At 37.8% G+C, this 24962-nt stretch overlaps 1 protein-coding gene across 2 annotated transcripts in view; it reads right to left on the bottom strand.

Moving 5' to 3' along the window:
• LOC115215573 (FYN-binding protein 1) overlaps positions 1-23878 on the bottom strand; it is a 282872-nt gene extending 258994 nt beyond the window's left edge. Inside the window, exon 1 of one of the 2 annotated variants that reach the window (XM_029784775.2) lies at positions 23662-23878. In XM_029784775.2, coding sequence (XP_029640635.2) covers positions 23662-23844 — 183 coding nt within the window. In that variant the 5' untranslated portion in view covers positions 23845-23878. The remainder of the gene's footprint in view (positions 1-23661) is intronic. The other variant, XM_029784776.2, reaches the window with a different exon arrangement.
• Between the last annotated feature and the right edge of the window lie 1084 nt (positions 23879-24962).

Here is a 24962-nt window from a genome sequence, read left to right as displayed (position 1 = left end):
TTTGCTTGACTAAAGGTGGTACACCAGCATGGCTGCGGTCAAATGACTGAAACAAGTAAAAAAAAAAAAAGAGTAAAAGAGTATATAGTATGTGTGTTTATTTGGCAAAAAATAAAAAATAATAAATAAAATGACCATCCCGAACTACAATGATATATATATATATATATATATATATATATATACACACATACATGTACGTATATATCTATCTATCTCTCTGTCTATCTATTTATCTATCTATCTATCTATCTCTATCTCTCTCTCTCTCTCTCTCTAATATATATATATATATATATGTATGCATATATATATATGTACATATATATATATATGTATGTACATATATATATATATATTGTACAATATATATTATATATATATATATATATACGCATGTACATATATATATATATATTATATATTATATATATATATATATATATATATGACTATATATATTATATATATTTGTGTGTCTGTGTTTGTCCCCCCAACATTGCTTGACAACAGATGCTGGTGCATTTACACCCCCGTAACTTAGCAGTTCGGCAAAAAAACAGCGATAAAATAAGTACTAGGCTTACAATGAATAAGTTTTGGGGTTGACTTTCCCAACTAAGGGCAGTGCTCCAGCATGGCTGCAGTCAAATGACTGAAACAGGTAAAAGAATAAAAGAATATCATAAAATTTAGCCGAAAGTTGATTACTGGAGAAAGTGGTGAGGATCAAATTTCAAAACCCTTTGTTGATACTATTCAATCTTGGTAACAGATAACAATGGCCTTGGCTGGTCGCTAGAGAAGGATCACTTCCTTATAGATACAATACTCACCAGCTTCATTTCCATCTTCTTTCATTTCCTTGGTTCTACTCTGTCTTGCTCTTCTTTTTTTTTCTCCTCTTCTATTTTTTCTTTTTCTTTTCTTTTCTCTTCTTTCCTCTTACTTTTGTTTTTGTTTATTTTGACACTTGTTGTGTAGACTTTGAGGATGATGGTATTTGTTAAGGAGATTCAATTTCTTCAATCGGTCAATTGACCATTTGAGTGTAACTATGAATGCACCTATAATGCGTATCAGAAACATCTGTAAGTTTATGATAAACAAATAAATAAATATTCCCCCATACACTCTGTTGATAGGCCAAGTTACTGCAGTATTTGTACTGAGATAACATCTCCTATGGATTTGCTGTGTTACAACAATAAATATCAAAGAAAGGGAAGAAAATTCATCTTGGCAGTGGCCAGCAAAAGTGCCAGAAACATTTCGGTCTTTTTTGAGCCATTTTAATGGCATGTATTTAGAGCCAACCACCTGCTCAGACAAGAATGTCTAATCTCTAACATGGTAAAAAAAAAATTAATAAAACAGTCACTGATGTGAATAACTGCCTTGCTGATTAAAAATCTGGTGTATGAGATTTTAATTAAATACTTTCTCATTTGCATATACCAGTTGACATATAGGGAAAATGGATGTGCTTAGTGCACGTTTCCCTTTCAGGTAGTGGTGCTTATTAACAATCACATTAAAATCCTGTTGCGGTGTGATCCTTAAGGGGCTCAATGCAGTTTTAGGAGAGATATAACATAATATAAAGACCACATCAATAATAATTATGCATGCTGCACTTATAAGTTACATAGCATGACATCATTTAATTACCGAATACTGAAACGTGATAGATGTACTAAAGGGGTACCACGTTCAAACCCGTGTTTATTTTATCATTATACACACACACTTACACACACACACACACACACACACACATATAAATCTACACATGTACACACATATAAAAGGAAAACAAAAAATGGAACAAAAACATAACAGTTATACAAAAAAGGACAGGAAAAAAACAAGTACAGGTCATTCAGAGTTTTCTGTCTTCAATCGAGTTCCAGATTTTCTCAGCAGTTTCAGCCAGTTATACTCGACACTGCTCCAATCTGGCCAGTCCCAAGAAAATCTAAGCTAAAAGCACTAGATTCCTTGGAAGAAAGCAAGTGAAAGTATATGAAAACAAGGATGATAAAAAAAACGAGAAATGGTACACAAATACAAATACAAACAACAGGACATTAACAACAGGTGTCTTTCGACTAAGGACGAATTAAATTAAGCTGGCGTGTGTGGAAGTGAAGCCTTATGGCAAGGACATAAGAGATGACAGGCATGGGAAGGAATATAGATGTTGCATGGATGGTAGTCAAACCAAGAAAGAAAGGTAAGGCTTGGCAGAATACTGGTCATGTGAAAGGAGAGGAAAGAGGTAGGGGTAGAAAGATACAAGAATTAGGGAGGGACGAGAACGAAAGAAAAGGGACAAAGTGAGGTAAAAGAGGAGGGAGAGTGAAAATGAAGGGAAGGGGAAAATGTGAGAGAGGGATAGTGAGAAAAAGAAAAGTGGAAGGAACGAAGTAAGTGTGAAGGGGCTGAAAGAAAGAATAAGAGAGTCATACAGAATTTAGATATATATGTATGTACTTGCATATAAGAGACCAAAAGTGTATGTACGCCGGTAATGTATATATAAAAAAGAAAACAAAAATATATATATACACATACATACATGTATATTGCTGTATTTCAGGATGGTCATTTTATAATTTTTTTTTTTTGCCAAATAAGCACACTACTATATATATATATATATATATATATATATATATATATATATATATATATATTATATATATATATATTTTCCTCACTCATATAACTGTTGTTATTTATTTTATGTCCATTGTCCGGAAATTCCCCATCACACATCTGTGACCTCCTTTGCGGCACTTTTCATTTCTGTGTGTGTTCTTGCTCCACTCACTCCATTCTGTTCTTCTATGGAGTAAGTGGAGCAAGAACACACACGGAAACGAAAAATGTCGCTGAAGAGGTCACAGATGTGTGATGAAAGATTTCCTGACAATGGATATAAAATAAATAACAACACTAATAAATGAGTGAAGAAAAAAATGTATATATAGTGCATGTGTTTATTTGGCAAAAAAAAAAATTATAAATAAAATGACCATCCCAAAATACAACAATATGTTTCAAACACGCCATTTCACATCAAGAATCTTGCAAAATGAATTGATAAACATCGTGCTGGTGGCACATAAAAAGCACCATCCAATCGTGGTCAATGTCAGCTTCTTTGGCCACTGTGCCGGTGGCACATAAAAAGCACCTATTACACTCTCGGAGTGGTTGGTGTTAGGAAGAGCATCCAGCTGTAGAAGCACTGCTAGATCAGATTGGGGCCTGGTATAGCCTCCTGGCTTCCCCAAACCCTATTGAACCATCCAACCCATGCCAGCATGTAAAATGGACGTTAAATGATGATGATGATGATGATGATTATATATATATATATATATATATATATAATATATATATATATATATATATATTATATATATATATATTTTCCTCACTCATATAACTGTTGTTATTTATTTTATGTCCATTGTCCGGAAATTCCCCATCACACATCTGTGACCTCCTTTGCGGCACTTTTCATTTCGTGTGTGTTCTTGCTCCACTCACTCCATTCTGTTCTTCTATGGAGTAAGTGGAGCAAGAACACACACGGAAAGAAAAATGTCGCTGAAGAGGTCACAGATGTGTGATGAAAGATTTCCTGACAATGGATATAAAATAAATAACAACACTAATAAATGAGTGAAGAAAAAAATGTATATATAGTGCATGTGTTTATTTGGCAAAAAAAAAATTATAAATAAAATGACCATCCCAAAATACAACAATATGTTTCAAACACGCCATTCACATCAAGAATCTTGCAAAATGAATTGATAAACATCGTGCTGGTGGCACATAAAAAGCACCATCCAATCGTGATCAATGTCAGCTTCTTTGGCCCCTGTGCCGGTGGCACATAAAAAGCACCTATTACATTCTCGGAGTGGTTGGTGTTAGGAAGGGCATCCAGCTGTAGAAGCACTGCTAGATCAGATTGGGGCCTGGTATAGCCTCCTGGCTTCCCCAAACCCTATTGAACCATCCAACCCATGCCAGCATGTAAAATGGACGTTAAATGATGATGATGATGATGATGATATATATATATATATATATATATATATATATATATATATATATGTATTCACCATCATAGATTACTAGCCACTAAACCTTTTTCTATTTTCTCTCCCTGTTTATTTCTGTGTTCCTTTCTGTCGAAGAGCGTAGGCTCGAAACGTAAGACTTTCTCACTTCCTGAGCATTAAACTAATACACCTGTTTGTTGTTTACACACCAGTCTTCATCTTTTGCTTTTTTTTGTAAATTCTCACTATATATATATATACATATATATATGCATATTCATACATACATATGCATAAATATACATATATGTGTGGCAGTTCATTTTTATGAAAAAACATGTTTAATGAGGTGAATAGCAAGCATATTAATAATATGCTTAAAACAAATTTAGTCCCCTTGAATACACACACACACACACACACACACACACACACACATTATGTTAGTGGTAATGAAGTTAGGAAAGAGTACACATTTCCTTGATTGGAATGGTGCATAAATATTTAATATGCCAGTTATGGTCAATCTTTCATCACTGATACCTCAGGTTTCCTGTCAGAGAATTTTGTCTGCTGAGATTCTTTCATAGGAACCTGGCTCTAAGCCAAGATAAGAAAAGATAAACAAAGTTGGCTGACTTAAACTATATATGCCGTGTGTGTGTGTGAGTGTGTGTGTGTAGTGGTGGACTCTTGTTGTATTGATGAATGCAAGTTCTGCAAGTCAAAGCTGCACAGTGTTCAGTGTTCTCCAGGCCTATAGGAAATGACCATCACCGTTTGACTGCTTGTTTGCAGAGTCAAAGCTGAAGGCTTCCAGCAGCACACTCTACATGTCCCTATCACTTCTTTTCCTATTTCTGTTGATCTTCTGAAGAAAGTGTGATGGTGTTGATGCTGGTGTCTTGGTTTGCGGAGCAACCTATTCTTTACTGCCCACAAGGGGCTACACACAGAGGGGACAAACAAGGACAGACAAACGGATTAAGTCGATTATATCGACCCCACTGCATAACTGGTACTTATTTAATCAACCCCGAAAGGATGAAAGGCAAAGTCAACCTCGCTGGAATTTGAACTCAGAACGTAGCGGCAGATGAAATACTGCTAAGCATTTCGCCCGGTGTGTTAACGTTTCTGCCAATGAATACTTTTATTGTGGTCATGGTTTGTGATGAGAAATTCCCTCTCTTTTCTCCTTCAAACTTGTACCGGTCCAGTGCAACAAGTATTACGAGCCCAGTAGTCATGAGAGTGCAGGATTTATATGGATCACTTTGTTTCAGATGAGCAGCTAAAGATTTGAAGGACCTTATCTACCCTTGGTCCATTGGGGTGTCTGCAAGTGACCTTCCAGAGGCAAGTCTATAACCCATAGCTGAGACCCTAAAACAATAGTGGCTAAGATGTAGTTCCATGCAAGTGTATGTGTGTGTATCAATATCATCATTTTATATCTGCTTTCTGTGCTGTCATGAATCAGATGAGTCATTATGGCACAGTCAGTTCTTATTCCGAGTAAACCTTCCTCCTTGATGAGTAAGAGGATCATATTTTACTTGTTCATTTCATTTTGAGCTTAGTTTCTATGTTGGATGTTCTTCCTAATGCCAGCCAATCTGCAGAGTGTACTGGGTGCATTTTATTATGGCACCAGAACTAGGGAGACAGATTGTCATGTCCTTGACAAGATTAAAGGATCCTCTGGACTCCAAAATGTCCCCGCTCATTCAGCAACCACTTAAGTGAATTTTCTGGGTACATTTTATCATGCTAATGGTGCCAGTGATCTTCCCTTCTTTTCTGTAAGAATAAGGAATCCTTACTCTTTTATGATGTGTTGGTTCATACAAGGCAACATGTTAGAGAGATGAATAGAAGAGAGAGAGAGAGGTGGGGATAGGAAGGGGAGCAGTGATAGAAGAACAAAGATATGTGACTGAAGTTTGATGGTAGAAACAGAGTAACTGGGTACATTATGTACATTATTTACATTTGACGGATATTTGTCCTTGTCTTGTTTATTGTTAACACAACATTTTGGCTGATATACCCTCCAGCCTTCATCAGGTATCTTGGGGGAAATTTTGAACCTTGGGTTCTCATTCCTAAGGTATTTTTCGATATTATTATTATCATTATTATTATTATTATTATTATTATTATTATTATTATTATTATTATTATTATTATTATTATTATTATTATTATTATTATTATTATTATTATTATTATCATTATCCAGGTCACTGCCTGGAATCAAACTTGGAATCGTGGGGTTAGTAGCCCGCACTCTTAACCATTATGCCATTGTTGAGTAATTGGGGTAAGAAAGTAGTAAAGAGGAACAGAATGAGGGATCATAATAGAGGTGGACAATGACGTGTGTGAATGATGGAAGTCAATAACTGGCTTGAAGAAGAGGGTCGTACAGAAGGGGGTCATGATAGGATGTATTGGGGGTACTTACCATCATTAAATCACACTTTCAGAATAATACAGTAAATAGAAGAGAGTGTGAGTAGAAAGTAGATGAGTGATGGAAAGATGATTAATAAAAGCATGAGTAACAGGAAAGTGAGACATAGAGAGAGAAGGGGTATCAAAGAGGATGGGCGGACAACAAATATAAACTTGACAAGGAAATAATGGATGAGAGATCCAGGTGTACACACAGACACACACATGCATATACACACAGTTATGTATACTCATATATTTGTATTGTTAGACATATACACATGTGCATGTGTATATATAATTCTTTCGTCTTCTTTCTTCTTTCGATCAGACTATCAGATGTTGTTACACATCGCTGGTCACAATGCGCTTTGCATTGTTTTAGCCTTCAAATGACACCACCCCGCTGGCTAAGCGAGCAGGCTAACAGAAGAAAGAGTGAGAGAAAGTTTTGGTAAAAGAGTACAGCAGGGATCGCCACCACCCCCTGCCGGAGCCTCGTGGAGCTTTAGGTGTTTTTGCTCAATAAACACTCACAACGCCCGGTCTGGGAATCAAAACCGTGATCCTACGATCGTGAGTCCGCTGCCCTAACCACTGGGTCATTGCGCCTCCATGTGTATATATATAATATATATACCAAAATATAATATATATAACATATATGCCGAAACAGAACTGAAGTCGGTAGAGCAGTTCACTTATCTTGGATGTACCATTTCATCAGATGTGAGTATCAACAAAGAAATTGATAACACACTTGCAAAGCATTTGGAAGACTGTACAAGTGTGTGTGGAACAACAAGCATCTTAAGATCAGCACAAAAGTCAGCATCTTCAGTGCCATCGTTCTCACAATGCTCCTATATGGCTCTGAGTCCTGGGTCTTCTACAACTGTCATCTCAGGCTCCTTGAACATTTTCCTCAATGCTGCCTCAGTACCATCCTCAACATTTACTGGAGCAACTACATCATCAACGCTGAGGTCTTTGAGTGAGCAAAGGTCACCAGCCTGGAAGCCATTTTACTTGAGACATGACTGTGCTGAGCTGGGCATGTTGATAGGATGAAAGACCACTACCTACCCAAGATCATCATGTATGGTGAGCTCACCGCTGACCACCGCAAGAGGGGAGCACCAAGGAAGCATTACAAGGACTGCCTGAAGCTGTCCCTTTGCGTTTGTGACATTGATTATCATGAGTGGTTCACTCTAACAGCTGACCGCGTCGCTTGGCACCATACCATCAGTGATGTTGTTTCCTCCTTTGAGATCTCTCACAGTGCCTCTCTTGAAGACAAACATTAGAGGCGAAAAACAACGCAGCTGCATCATCAGACCCTGAACAACCATACCCCTGTCATCATTGCAATCGGATATGTTGATCCTACATCGGCCTTATCAGCCATGAACGAGTGTGCAGATGACGTGGACAACAGCCTTCCTAATCTTTGTTGGCAAAATGATGCCAAGAAGAAGATATATATATACATGCACACTCATAATATTTGTTATGTGCAACAGAAGTAGTGTTAGTTTAAAATAGCAATGCGATTATTATACTAAATGCAGATAGGTCATGGGAAACGAAATTTCTGCAATATTCATCCTGAAATAATATCTCTTATAGACATAGTGTTAAAAAATATATATATGTATGTATGTTTGTAGCAGATGAAAATTGTCCAGTAGTATTGCTAGATGTGCATTTCTACCTCTTTGGGCTTCATCAGTAGTAAAAATCAACTGGCAACTGCATGCTAAGATAAAATCTATCGTTACTGATGTAGAAAAACAGTAGTTGCAAAGTCACTGATGCTGCAATTAGCTGTTGAGCTGAATAAAAATTTGTTATGTACAATAACGTATGTCTAGTACTTTTACCCCTCATCTCCTAGCATAAAGTTGCTCCCTTAGGGTTGTAGTCTTGCAAGCTGCATGGCAGCCTCAATACTGCAGGTGGCACCCCACCACACACAAAAAAAATAAAGGTACCCTATTCATGCTGTAATCTGGTTGGCATTAGGAAAGGCGTCCAGCTGTAGAAACCATGCCAAAGCAGACACTGGAGCACAATGCAGACTTTGGGTACATTGGATCCTTTCAAGTCATCCAAGCCATGCTAGCATGAAACATAGACATTAAATGAAGAGGATGATGGTGATGATGATGATGAGGGGGATAGCGTGTGCGTGTGCGTGTGTATGCAATCCCTCCAATTTCTTCCTCCTATTAATACTTTTCTTCACTTTTTAGCTCCTTTCTCTTTGGTTTTATAGTAATTGTTACTAGTTGTTGTTGTCTCCTCCTCCTCATTCTTCTTCTTCTTCTCCTTCTTCTTCTTCTTCTTCTTCTTCTTCTTCTCCTTCTCCTCCTCCTCCTTCCCTTCTTTTCCTCCTCCTCCTCCTTCTACCCTTTCCCCTCCACTTCTCTCTCTCCCCACTGTCTCCCTACCCATATCACTATTCACTCTTTATTCAATTCAAATCTTTAATCTTCTCCTTGTTACTTTTTCCTTATTCTTTCTGTTGCACTTGCTTTCCTTTCATTGTTGTTGTTGTTATTGCTGCCATTATTTTTGATGTTATTCTCCTTCCTATTATTGCAGTTATTGTTGTTGTCATTCCTTTTATTGTAGTTGATGCTATTGTAAACTCAAGTTGACCTTTTCATATATTTTACACAATAATTGTATCAAATTACAATAAAAACAATTTTTTTTTCACTTTCACAGAATCTTTCAAACAGTTATCGGATGCTCATTGAGTAAAGCAGCATCAAATTTGTATTTTTTATTCTCTTATCGCATAATTTTCTTACCTCTCTCCATGTTTCTCCCTGACATTCTCCATACACAACCCTGTTGTGTCACCTAGCTCATCCTCAACATCATCACCACCACCACCACCACCATAACATGCACTTTTCCATGCTTGCATTTGGTTGGTCCACTTGCACTGATTGGATCAAAGCTCATATCGATATGGTGTGTAATATTTTCTTTCTGCTTTAGGCATGAGGAAGGAAGTCTTGGAGGAAGACACTACTTAATTACATCCATCCTAGTGCTCAACTGGCACTTATTTTATTGGCCTCGAAAGGATAAAAAGCAAAACTGACCTTGTTGGAATTTGAGTTCAGAATATAAAACCAGAAGACATGCTACAGAGCATTTTGTCAGGAATACTAATGGTTCTGCCAGCTCACTGCCTTTGTATGGTGTATAATCTAAGATAAGGGACTACTCAGAAAAATACTATTGACAATGGACAAAAAAGGAAGAATGTTATTGGAACAGGTCATTGATCCCATTGTTGATTGCCATGATGACTCAGCAGTTCCAAGGATTAGGGTCTTTTATAGATCTGTTTACAAGGGTTGATGTTTTTTGTTTTGTTTTGTCGATAAGGATGGTGATAACAAAAAAAAAAAATACGAAGGAAAAACATGAAACTATAACCCTTACCATTCTTGTGGCTGTAAGTACACTTAGGCATTCATCATCACTTTGTCATCATTTTAACGTCCACTTTTCCATGCTTGCATAGATTGGATGAAATTTGTTGAGGCAGATTTTCTACAGCTGGATGTCCTTCCTGTTTCCAAGTAACGGTAATATTTCCCCATGGCCAGGCATGTTTTCATGCAAGATGGGAAACAAAGGGCACTGCTGTGTAACTGTGGCACTCATTTACAGCTATCACACAATGTCAAGACAAAGAGACTCACACACACACACACACACACACACACACACACACACATACTCATGCACATATATTTAGTAAACAGAAACTGTAAGAAAGCCCATATATATATTCGCCATGATAGATCGTTAGCCACTAAGCCTTTTTCTATTTTCTCTGCCAGTTTATTTCTGTGTTCCTTTCTGTCGAAGTGCATAAGCTTGAAATGTAAAAGACTTTCTCACTTCCTGAGCATTGAACTAACGTATCTGTTTGTTGTTTACACACCCGTCTTTGTCTTTTGTTTTTTTGTGAATTCTCACTATATATATATATATATATACACCAATGAAAAGAAGACAAAGAAAATTATTTAACATATCTTTAATTATAAGTTACACATCTTTCTGTACCATCTTCATTTGCAAAGCCAGTTTATGCGAAAATTCTAAAAGAAAAATTATGTGATGTATGTGGTTTTGAGCATTGGCAAGGCACTTCCTCAGACTTGCATCAAAGTCATGTTATTACATTGTGCGTCTATCAGACCTTGTTGTTATGAATGTATTGGGAGGAAATGAAAAAGGAAAAGAATTAAAAGTGCATATGCAATATATATATATATATATATATATATATATATATATATCATCATCATCATTCAAAATTTCTCCAAGACACCTGATGAAGGCTGGAGGACATATCAGCCAAAACGTTGTGTTAACAACAAACAAGATGAGGACAAATATCCGTCAAATGTAAATAATGTAAATAATGTATCTTGTTATTTATTATTTATTATGCAAATTCAGTTAATTGCATATGAATCTCAATAACTGAGGTAACGAAATTAAGCAGAATCTACTGTATTTTTCTGTGTGTGTGTGTGTTTGTGTGTGTGTGCGTGTGTGTGCGTGTGTGTGTGAGTGTGCGTGTGTGTGTAAGTGTGTGTGTTTGTGTGTGTGAAGGTGTGTGTGTGTAGGTGTAGGTGTGTATGTAGGTGTGTGTGTATGAGTGTGTATGTGTGTAGGTGTGTGTGTGTGTAGGTGTGTGTGTAGGTGTGTGTGTAGGTGTGTGTGTATAGGTGTGTGTGTATAGGTGTGTGTGTGTGTAGGTGTGTATGTAGATGAGTGTGTAGGTGTGTGTGTATAAGTGTGTGTGTATAGGTGTGTGTGTATAGGTGTGTGTGTATAGGTGTGTGTGTGTATAGGTGTAGGTGTGCTTGTGTAGGTGTAGGTGTGTGTGTGTGTGTGTGTGTGCATGTGTGAACATGTGAGGTTAAAGTGCTTTAGTGTGCACCAAATTAGTGACACTTTGCTCCATTACATTTCCAGCAAAACCTCATTATTAACAGACTTGGTCATCATTGAAGAAAAGTCTTCAGTTTAAAGACGACAATTGTTCTCACTTCCAGAGTCATTCTTCTAATTCTTCACATTCCTTTACAACATGCATTCTCCATTTTCTTCTGTCTTTCTCATTCTTTTTCATCTCTCATCTTGTATTTTTGTATCTGTCTGTTTGTCTGACATTTTTCACTGTTTATCTCTCCCTCATCTTCTGCTTTTCTTATCTGCCTCTTTACTTCACCCCTTCTCTGTCTGCCTATGTCTCTCTCTTTCCCTCTCTCTCCCTCTGATTTTCTCTCACTCACTCTTTCATTGTATATCCATCCATCATATGTCTGTCTGTCTATATCTACCTCTATTTATCAACACACACACACACACACACACACATTACTCTTCTGTTATTGTAACATTTCTCCTCTCTCACACAACTGTTCTGCTCTCATTTATTTTGTATATTTTCTATAAACCTTTTACTTCTCTCTCTCTCTCTCTCTCTCTCTCTCTCTCTCACTTCCCCCTCTTTCTCTTCCACTCTTTTAACCTTAAGTCTCTCCATGTAAAGACCTTTAATATGTTCCCTTGATTTCCGCAATTCATCATCATCATCATCATCATGATGTCTTCCTTATATCAACAAAAAAAAAAGGAAGACTTTGAAATCATTCAGTATCCCAGATGTGGCCAAGAATTTCCCATTATGTCACATTCCTGTGTAAGATATTACTTGTGATCAGCAGCTGCCAAACAATGCCATAAGGTTCTAACTTCCAATGCAGCATGATGTGGTTTCTTACTTTGAAACAAAACTCTGTTACTTAAATTCTTATAATAACAATACTGAAGATTTACATTTTGAACTTAAGAAATTTTTACCATTTTGCTGGCAGATTGTATTTGCGAAGTGCTAGTTAGCTGGTCAGAGTTTTTGCTTGAAAACCCTAGCTTTTTGGCATTATATTTATTAACACACCCTTGTACAACAACATCATCATCGTTTTCCATGGACGGTTCGACTGGGGTCTGGGAAACCAGGAGGCTGCACCAGGACCCAATCTTATCTGGCAGTGTTTCTACAGCTGGATGCCCTTCCTAATAACAACCACTCTGAGAGTGTAGTGGGTGCTTTTTATGTGCCACCAGCACAGGACCCAGAGGAGCTGGAATCGACCACGATCGGATGGTGCTTTTTATGTGCCACTGGCACAGAAGCCAGTCAAAGCAGCACTGGCATCAGCCACGTTCAGATGGTGGGCCAGAGGAACTGGCATCGTCAACAGTCGGATGGTGATTTTTACGTGCCACCAACACGTATAAATGCTAATCTATATTTTTGAGATGAGGAATTATGTACATTATTCACAATGGATGGATAGGAGTCCTCACTCACCTTTTTTGTTGTTTCCACAATGTTTTGACTGATTTACTCTCCGGCCTTCATCAGGTGTTCTGGTGGAATTTCAATCCCCAACCCTTTATTTGACTAATGGGGTACTCTGTTCTCATTCCTAAGGTGTTCTTTTTTGCTCATGTTATTTTTTTCCTGTTGATATTATTTCCTGAGTCCCTGCCTGGGATTGAACTCAGAATCCTACAGGCATATAGTGTAGTGGCTAAGAGCATGGGCTACTAATCCTCGGATTCTGGGAAATGTAAAAAGCACCATTCAAGCATGATCGTTGCCAGTGTTGCCTTACCAACATATGTGCTGGTGGTATGTGAAAAACACCTTTTGAGCGTAGTCGTTGCCAGTGCTGCCGGACTGGCTCCCATGCAGGTAGCATGTAAAAAAACACCTTTTGAGTGTGATCGTTGCCAGAGCCACCTGACTGGCCTTCGTACTGGTGGCAAGTAAAAAACACTCACTACACTCTTGGAGTGGTTGGCGTTAGGAAGGGTATCCAGCTGTAGAAACTTTGCCAGATCAGATTGAGCCTGGTGCAGCCTTCTAGCTCACAATTCCTCAGTCAAACCGTCCAACTCATGCCAGCATGGAAAATGGACTTTAAACAACAATGACGATAATGATGATGAATATCAACAGAAAATAAGAAAAAATAACATCAGCAAAAAAGAACACCTTAGGAATGAGAACAGAGTACCCCTTTAGTCAAATGAAGGGTTGGGGATTGAAATTCCACCAGAGAGTACATCAGCTGAAATGTTGTGGTAACAGCAAACAAGATGAGGACACCTATCCTTCCATTGTAAATAATGAACATATAAATGTAAATTTAGTATCTAAAAAGAGAAGCTATCGGTTTTAAAGTTTGTGCTTTAAATATTCTCTTTGTCACTGATTTTTAAAAGAAATATTCATATCTGAAGGCCAGATGATTTCTGAAATTGTATGTACATACATCGGGATGTATGTATGTGCATACATATGCATATATGTTTGTAGGTACAAGAGATCAGCTGACCTGCAGATGTATATATTTCTTTAAAAATCAATGAGAAAGAATATTCACAAAGAATATCTTCAAAACCTATATATATGAAGCACCAGCACTGGTGAGGTCTGCTTTGGCATGGTTTTTATGGTATGGTTTGCTTTGCAGTAAAAACCATGTCAAATCTGACCTCGCCCAGTGCTGGTGCTGTGTAAAAAGCATGCAGTCTACTCGGTAAAGTGGTTGGCATTAGGAAGGGCATCCAGCAGTAAAAATCAAGCCAAAACAGACAGTGGAGCTTGGTACAGTCCTCTGGCTCGCCAGCACCTGTCAGACCATCCAACTCCTGCCAGCATGGAAAACAGATGCTAAATGATGATGATGACGATGATGATGATGATGATGATAAATACATACATACAACATTTTCCATTTGCGATTCTTTAAATGAATGTAAGCACATATCACATATTTGGCTGCGTGCATCTACAAAGAAATATGTAAAAAGAATAATGATGTATACACACTACTCACTCACTCACACACACATACACACACACACACACATGCATAATTACAAAAGAGACATGTTTGTACAGAACATAAGTACAGGTGCATATACCCACATATATACACATACTAATTCAAGTGCCTTAACTAAAAAACGGGTTTTGTCAATTTGTTAGCGACTGACATGAAAGAGAACTTAAATAAACCTAAGGGAAAGCACACACACACACACATACACACATACATACCTAAATGCATGCATAGATACATACATGATTACATGTGTGCATACAGTGTCTCCATTGGTCAAAGTAATCAATCAATGCCCCTGCACATATATATATGCAGACCTGGGAAAGAATTTTTTGAGGAAGATTGACAGTTCACCTACTATCACTAAATAATATAACCATCAATAATTGTTATAGCAACCAATACTATTATAACCCACCCATCTACTTAATACAATTTGCAGTAGCTAACAATACTATCATAGCCATTAGTATGAATTATTATAGCCATTATAACTGTCATTGCTAACCATTATAGCTGTCATTGCTTACAACTACAACTAATGCTAACTACTTTTACTATCAACATCTGAATAAAATGCTCTTGCATGTATGAATATATTTTTATATTTTGTTTACTGTATAACCAATATTCTACCTTGGCATGTGACCTGTTAAATAAATAAACTGGAACATGTAGTAAACATGGAGATGATTTAGTCAGGAAAAGAGTAGAATGTTGAAGAACAACATTAAAAAATATAGCAAAAACATGTTTATTTTACTCCACAACAATTGAAAAAAAAAAAAAGAGAATTATTTGACTGCTGAATGAATCTCAGCAGTTTCTAAGATAAAAGAGTGGACACTGAATTAATTGATCAAATACACTGAACAAATATATATTTGACTGACCAGTCTCAATAGTCTACGAGATAACAGAGTAGATACTGAGGTAATTGACCAAGTAATCACACTGGACAAATATATTTGATTGACCAACTTCAATAACTTCTAAGATAACAGAGTGGACAGTGGAGTAATTGGTCAAATATACATGCAGAATAATAATTTCTTCTCAGAGAAAGATGGGTTTTAAAATAAGAAACTGATGAAAACACACACACACACACATGCATGTGTGTATATATATATGTATATATATATATATATATATATATATATATATATATATATATTATATATATATATATACACACACATGCATATATATAAACACATGTATACATGAAAGTACATATATATACATGCATATATAAACACATACATATATAATGTGGTTATATATGTTTGTGTGAGTGTGTGTGCATGTGTGAGTGTGCATGTGTGTGTGTGTGAATATATATATTTATATTTTTTTATTTGCTTCTGTCATTTGACTGCAGCCATGCTGGAGCACCACCTTTAGTCAAGCAAATCGACCCAGAGCTTATTCTTTGTAAGCTAGTACTTATTCTATCTGTGTCTTTTGCCAAACCGCTAAGTGATGGGGATGTAAACACACCGGCATCCGTTGTCAAGCAATGGTGGGGGGACAAATACAGATACACAAACATACACACACACATACATATATATACATATATATATACATATACACATACACGATGGGCTTCTTTCAGTTTCCATCTACCAAATCCACTCACAAGGCTTTGGTCAGCTTGAGGCTATAGTAGAAGACACTTGCACAAGGTTCCATGCAGTGGGACTGAATCTAAGACCATGTGGTTGGTAAGCAAGCTACTTACCACACCCACTCCTGCGCCTATATATATTTGATTAATGAGAGAAATAGAAGATGGAAGATACAAGAATCTTTATTGATCACTACAACTGTTTCAACCCATTTAGCATCAATCTTTCGCAGGCGGAATACTGAACATGTGTGTGTTCCCTTATATGATTGTGTGTGTGTGAGTTTGCTTATATGAATGAGTGTATGTATGTGTTTAGGTGTTTAGGTGTTTCCCTCAGTGTAGCTGTGTCTTCTCAGGGGATTTCAAGAGGTATCACATTAAAATAAACTATGTTTTGCAAGTTGTCTTCTTGGTCTTTGTTGTATAGTGAAACTGTATAGCACTCTCACTAAAAAGTGGTAGGAATCAGCCATTATAAATACCATGGTCATCAAGAGCTGGGTTGAGAGTTGACGAGTTGAAAGTCGACAGTTTTAGTCAGTGTCTTGTGGAGCTATCAGGGATAGTAAGACAGAAAAAGTTAGTGTGTTACTATCCAGGTACAAAGAGATACAACAGTATCTGATGACGAGCAACTATTGTGGCTACTAGTGTAAAACAGCAACTACAGTACAATGGCAGTCACACATCATACCAGTGGGAGGAACACCTTTACAACAGTCTTCATATATTGAAATAACAAATTAAGGTGTACAGCTTCATTCTTATAGAAGCTACATAACAAATATCAGATACAAAAAGAAACAAATACACAGTACATATACAATATACACACACACTCACTACAACATCTGTCTGCATTTGTACTGTCCTTGCACAGAGGCCACCCAGACTCTCACCTCCATTGAGAACAGGAATTTATTTTCTCTCTTCATTCCTCTGTTCCTCATGGTTTCAATTCATCCTCTCTATTCTGCTAAACCTACCCACACCTCCCACTTCCACTGCCCCTTCTCCTCCAGCCCCACACACCCTTCTCCTCTAGCTGCACACACCCTCTCTACACCATTAAACTCAGAACCCATACCACACACAGCATTATGTCCCCATAGCATATACAAACACCTACACCCAAACCTTCCAACTCCACACACACCTCCCAACCCCTACCTCCCATCACTCCTATTCCACCCCACAGCTCAATACATCCTCCCACAACACACACATACACCACATTGCCTCACACTCACACACATACACACAAACACAGAATATACACATACATGCCAACTCAATATACACACACACACTTTATCTAACAGCCCCATACACACACACACTGACTGGATAACAGGGAAACACACACTCGTTCACATACACACACATGCATAAACACACACAATATTCACACATAAACAGACAACACACATGCACACACCCTTCTCCTCTACACACCCTTCTCCTCTAGCCTCTAGTATGGTGACAAGATTAATGGAAAATTCCACATAATTTCATACCAAATGATGGTTATAAATTGAGTTGCGCAGGAAATACAAGGCAGAAGAACTAGAGGAGCAAGAGGACCCATAGAGATTCTCTTGGTTAGCTGGCCGCTGTGTTGCTTCAACCTTGTGTAAAAAGATGCCCTCTAACCAAGCATGCATTCTTGCACACTAACTATTGCAATTCAGCTTAACAGCTTTATGTTAAGTAACAGCTGTAGCATCAATCTGTAAACAAACATGTTTATAAAATCTAAATATTGTGATTGGTTTATTTGGGAGCAGCACATAGTCACACCAAATAATCACAGCTCCTGCTCAACCAATACCACAGTTGTGATGGTTGTGGTGAAAGTGGTGGTGGTGGTGATAGTTGTGAGTGTGATGGTGGTGGATGGTGAGGGTAGTATTTGTAGTGGTGGAGGCAAAAGTGAAAGTGGTGATGGTTTATGTTGACTTGTCTTCAGGGATCGACATATTTGTCTCCCAACTGTCACTGCTTACATTGCAGCAGAGGCAACCAAGGTGTTTGTGCACAGCAGCAGCAGCAGCAGCAGCAGCAGCAGCAGCAGCAGCAGTAGCAGCAGCAGTAGTAGTAGTAGTACTAGTGGTAGTAGTAGTAAGCAGTACAGTAACAATGACAGCAACCACAATAATAACCACAATAATCATAACAATGATGGTAAGTTGTTCGGCTTGGAATCCATTATTTGTCTGCAATGATGAAGAACAGTAAAACAGGGTTACCATAAATGAAGATTTACTCTATGGACATGTGCAGTTTCAACAACCTGTGTCACTTACTGAGGGCCAACAGTTTTTGAGGAGATGAGGGAAGTTGATTACATCAACCAGGGCTGGCTTAAGACCCATCAAGGCCCTAAGCACTTAAAAGATTTTGGTGCCCCCATAAAAGATTATGTAATTCAAAATATAAAAAATAACAAACCATAAAATAAATTTTTATTTTTCAAAACGAAACAAAACAGTAAGAGGGAAAATAATGTTTATTTTGGTATGCTTCCATTTCATTTAGATTTGAAAAGTTTCTTCCTACTTTTTTGAATTGCAAAATCTTTGATCTGATCTTCTAAATTAATCTTAAGTAACACATCTGCATCTACACTTAGTAGAGATAAAAACATCCCAAATATTATTTTAGCAAGTTTAAAGTGATTTCTTTTGTGCCGTAAGCCCTTTACCATTTCTGTGGTACTCCCTCCTTCCCTTGATGCCCCAAGCATGTGTTTATTTTCTTTAATGGTTAATCCAGAGCTGACATCAACCCCAGCACTTGACTGGTACTTATTTTATTGACCTCAAAAGGATGAATGGCAAACTTGACCTCAGTGGAATTTGAGTTCAGATCATAAAAACGGACAGAATGCCGCTAAGCATTTCCCCGGCATCTCAACAGTTCTTCCAGCTCAATGTCAGTTAATATAAAAGCTGTCTCCTTTTGCATTACCTTTGGTACAACTCTCATACATACATTGCTTGGAATTGTTGAAGCATGCAATAAATCACCTGCATTGACTGTTAGATATCAGCACATTAATATAGCATTGAAAAACTCCATGCTTCCTGAAATCACCTACACCACTCCTGATGTGCCTATCCACCCTTCCTCTTTTCTGTCTCCTTGTCTTTTATTGTGTGTACTATGCATGTACATGATTTACTGTAGGCTTTTGTCATCTTTTCTACCCTTTTCTGATGTGTTGTTGTAGTACACCTGAGCACTGTGCACAATAAGCTCATTATATATAAGTACCATGTCCTCTGCTGATTTTCAATACATCATCATCATCATTTAGCGTCCGCTTTCCATGCTCGCATGAGTTGGATGGTTCGACTGGGGTCTGGAAAGCCAGGAGGCTGCACCAGGCCCAGTCTGATCTGGCAATGTTTCTACGGCTGGATGCCCTTCCTAACGCCAACCACTCCGTGAGTGTAGTGGGTGCTTTTTATGTGCCACCGGTACAGGTGCCAGACAGGGCTGGCAAACGGCCACGGTCGGATGTTGCTTTTTACGTGCCACCGGCACGGGGGCCAGGCGAGGCTGGCAACAGCCATGATCGGATGGTGCTATTTACGTGCCACCAGCATGGGGGCCATGCAAAATTATATATTTATATATGTTTTGCAATTTTAATTTTGTGTGTGAAATGAAACAATTGTTGGTGAATATGTTGCTTAATTAATAAATTAATTTGTATCTATTAGATCTCTTTGTTTTCTAACTCAATAATAATGTTTGATATTTTATGATATTCTATATAATATATTCATTGAAGAATTATCTCTTCAAAATTTAATATATTAAACCAATGTATAAGAGATTCAAATATCTTCATTGTGACTATATACACAAACTCTTCTCTGACAAACCTTCTCCACAACATATCCATCCAACACCCTCTCCTTCTACCTGTGCTCACTCATTACATCCCCACTTCCATCTACCACTACAGCTCTCTCATTCTCTCTTCTCTCTCCACTCCCTCTCCTACTGAGATAGCCATGTTTCCCCTCTAATGCAACACACCTTTTTCTATTCCTCATTACTACTCCCACACCTTTTTCTATTCCTCAGTACTACTCCCACACCTTTTTCTATTCCTCATTACTACTCCCACACCTTTTTCTATTCCTCAGTACTACTCCCACACCTTTTTCTATTCCTCATTACTACTCCCACACCTTTTTCTATTCCTCATTACTACTCCCACACCTTTTTCTATTCCTCAGTACTACTCCCACACCTTTTTCTATTCCTCAGTACTACTCCCACACCTTTTTCTATTCCTCATTACTACTCCCACACCTTTTTCTATTCCTCATTACTACTCCCACACCTTTTTCTATTCCTCAGTACTACTCCCACACCTTTTTCTATTCCTCAGTACTACTCCCACACCTTTTTCTATTCCTCATTACTACTCCCACACCTTTTTCTATTCCTCAGTACTACTCCCACACCTTTTTCTATTCCTCATTACTACTCCCACACCTTTTTCTATTCCTCAGTACTACTCCCACACCTTTTTCTATTCCTCATTACTACTCCCACACCTTTTTCTATTCCTCATTACTACTCCCACACCTTTTTCTATTCCTCATTACTACTCCCACACCTTTTTCTATTCCTCAGTACTACTCCCACACCTTTTTCTATTCCTCAGTACTACTCCCACACCTTTAGATGAGGGAGAGGGTCTTGTCTTGCAAGTCACTTGGTGACCTCACTAGTGATGGTGCAACATAAAAAGCACCCAGTCCACACTCTGTAAAGTGCTTGGCATTAGGAAGGGCATCCAGTCCCATAGAAACCAAGCCAAAGCAGACAGCAGAGATTGGTGCAGTCTTCTGATTTACCAGTTCCTGTGGAACCATCCAACCCATACCAGCATGGAAGACAGATGTTAAATGGTAATAATGGTGACAACAATGATGATATATATGTATATATATATATATATATATATATGAATGTGTGTGTGTGCATGCATGCATGTGCACGCATGTGTGTGTATGTATTTATTTAGGTATCTATTCAACACTCAGAAGCTGGCTACCTGCATGGTTCTTGGTCTCAAGCATTTGTCTTATGAAGAAAGGCTGAAGACGCTCTGCCTTTATTCTCTAGAAAAATGCCGTCGCCATGGTGATCTCATTCTTGCTCACAACATCATAAGCGGAAAGTGTAACCTCTCGAAGGAGAGGGGCTTTCTCCGTCCGAGTTGCAGATCCGTGGAATAAGCTGCTGGACGAGATAGTGAAGATGCCGATGACCGCTCAGTTCAAAGTCTCTCTTGACCAGAAATGGCCTGAACTCTTTGCATGAACACCCCTGAACATAACTCCATGTCCCCCTAAATGGCCTTGCTTTTTGCTTTTTGAGCCAAAAAATTAACTTAACTTAACTTAACTTAACACTACACAATATGATTCTGTGGAAGATGCACAGGGGCCATAAAAACTACAGATACTCAGGAAATTGGTTTTCTCAAATGCCCCAGAGGCTCTTAAAAGGTAGTGGACAATTTCTTCTACCTGGGGGACTTAATTAGCTGTGGTAATTAAGCACAGAAAGTGTAATCAGTAGAATAAAAATGAAATGGAGAAAATTCAGAGAGCTGCTACCTATGTTGGTTTGGTCATATGATGCAGATGGATGCTGATGATTGCATACAGAAATGATGATCACTTAAAATGGACGGAACTTGTGGAAGAGGGAGTCCCAGGAAGACAAGGGACAATTGAAGGATAATCTGAAGACACTGAGCCTTATGAAGGAGATGACGAAGGACTGAGATATTTGGTGCCTTGCTGTACTCAAGAAGACCCATCCACCACAGAAAAATCAATACCAGTGTTGGTTCCACATAAAAAGCATTCATGCTGGTGCCACATAAAAAGCACCCAGTGCACTCTGTGGAGTGGTTGGTATCAGGAAGAGCATCCAGCCATAGAAACCATATTAGGACAGACAATGAAGCCTGGTGTGGTTCCTGGCCTTATCAGCTCCTGTCAAACCATCCAACCCATGCCAGAATGGAATACAGACATTAAAAGACGATGATGATGATGATGATGGTGATGATGATGATGATGATGATTCAAACAAGCATGGGCAACTTTTCTCTCATGTCGGTCCTTATCATATATTACTCATCCTGAATCATGCAACACCATTAAAACAAAAATTTACCAAACACTTTATTTAGTATGGTAACCATCTTATGTTAACCCTATGTAAATTCTTGAAATACATTAAAGTCACTTCTCAAGATTGTCACAAAATTTTAATAACATTACACATGTCACTCAAAAGATTGTAAAATACCACACGTGGCTCAAGTACTACATGTTGTACATGCCAAGATAATACTTTTTCTGTATAACACTGCTATCCTATACAGTGCTACATAACACTACCCAACATTACTCCATTGAACAGAACACAACTGTGCATTACTCAACACCAGACTGCCACGCTTCACTATTTCATCACTACATTTCAGACAAAGCTGCTTGCATTAACAACTATGTAACCACCGATATCACTACCACCACCCATCAAAAATACCACCGCTGCCATCACCATGGGTATATGTAGACTTGCTAGAAATAGCAGTTAAGTCTCTCTCAAATGACATTCTTTTAAACAAGGGAAGGACATATTGAATTATGTAATTCCGTGACATAACTTCATGAACATGGGTTGACCACAACAGGTTGGACATGTCAGGAATGTCTTTGAACATGGGGTTTGATTAACCAGGATCTACTTGGAGCTAAACAACAACCACATCAATAGCTATACCATTGTCAACAACAATATAGGTGGTGAGCTAGTATAAGGTGGCGGACTGGCAGAAACGTTAGTACACCAGGCGAAATGCTTAGCAGTATTTCGTCTGTCTTTACATTCTGAGTTCAAATTCCACTGAGATCGACTTTGCCTTTCATCCTTTCAGGGTCAATAAATTAAGTATCAGTTGCGTGCTGGAGTCAATCTAATCAACTGGCCCCCTCTCCCAAAATTTCGGGCCTTGTGCCTAGCGCAGAAAAGAATATAAATGTGTCTGTGTTTGTGTACCTGTGTATAAACTGGTATTCAGCTATATCTCTTTATGTCAACATGATAACTAATCAGTGCAATAAAAGCAGGAGTGGGGGTGGGTGGGAATAAAACAGGTTTCAAAGTGAAATAAGTTCTGAGGTCAAAATGACCAATGGAACATCTTGAATGTCGTGCCACAGTATGGCCCCAGTCCAGTGACTAAAATCTATAACAGATAACAAAATATAGACATACATATGTATAGACATGCATATACACACACATAGATATAAAATACATGTCTGTATGTATATCTATCTATCTATTTATATTTATATATATATATATAACCATTCACACCGAAAGTATATATATACATACACATGTATGTATATGCATGTATGTATATTAATTAAATATAAAAAAATCTACTTACCATTTGAGGATACTTGAAAGTGGTAAATTTTAATTCCTGTGGTTGTTGCCAATGCAAACTGTCATCATCAGCTACGTTCATGGGGCCCAAAGTTCTTGTTGCTCTCGTAGCTGAAGGAGCTGACCCCATGTTCGACTTATTATCATTCGTGTCAAACGAATACATCTTTAACTTTAGCGACATCTTTAGAATTTGAAAAGCGAAAAAGAAAAAAAAAAAAAGATGTGTCGCAGGTCACCGTTGCTTGAATGGAAGGAGGGAAGGAAGGTAGGGATAATGTGGCAGATGAAATGGAGAAAAAAGAGAGGGTGAGAGGAAGGGGTAGGGGGGTAAAGTAGGTGAGGGTGAGAGTTAATGTAAGGAACCAGTGGTATTATTTTTGGCAGTGAGACAGGTGTCTGCTACTTAGACAACCTGAGTTTATAGCTGACATTATCCTGACAGATGGCCCCATATTATTAGAAATCATTATTATAATTATTATTGTTGTTATGCTAACCAAACTTCTGAATAAGATGGAACATACACGTGTGTATTGTGTATGTGTGTGTGTGTGTGTGTATAGACATATATGTTTAATATACATATATGCACATGTGTGTATGTGAGTGTGAGTGTGTGTGTGTGTGTATATATAGGGAGAGAGAGGGGGGCAAGGAGAGACAGACAGACAGGCAAGCAGAAAGTAAAAGATGCTAATATACTATAATGTTTACATTATATTTTTTGTATATGTATAAAAACATATGTATGTAACATATTTAGCCAGCACGGTTCCATAATTCCATGGGTATTCACTTAAGTCGCTTCCAAGTGTATATTAACCAATGTTAGAGAGAAGCAAGAGAGAGAGAGAGAGAGAGATGAGAAATGAAAGAGAGAGAGGAGAAGTGAGTGAAGAGAAGAGATAAAGTGAGAGAGGGGAAGTGATAGAGGGTGAGTAGCAGGAAGAGAGAGAAAAAGAAGGGGAAAGAAAGTGTGTGAATGGCAAAAAGAAAAAAAAAAGCAGTTGCTTCCTGTGTGTATATGTATGTGTGCATGAATGAATGTGTGTATGTATGTCTGTGTGCATATGTGTATATGTATGCTTGTGTATATGTATCTATGTATGTGTGTATTTATGTATGTTTGTATGTATATGCATATGTGCGACTATGTGTGCGTGTATGTGTATATGTATGTTTGTGTATATGTATCTATGTATGTGTGCATTTATGTATGTTTGTATGTATATGCTGAAGTGCGACTATGTGTGTATGTATGTGTATATGTATGTGTATATGTATGTATGCATATATGTA

The sequence above is a fragment of the Octopus sinensis genome, linkage group LG9, assembly GCF_006345805.1.
Source record: "Octopus sinensis linkage group LG9, ASM634580v1, whole genome shotgun sequence".
Taxonomy (NCBI): domain Eukaryota; kingdom Metazoa; phylum Mollusca; class Cephalopoda; order Octopoda; family Octopodidae; genus Octopus; species Octopus sinensis.
This window is presented reverse-complemented; position numbering and strand designations above follow the sequence as displayed.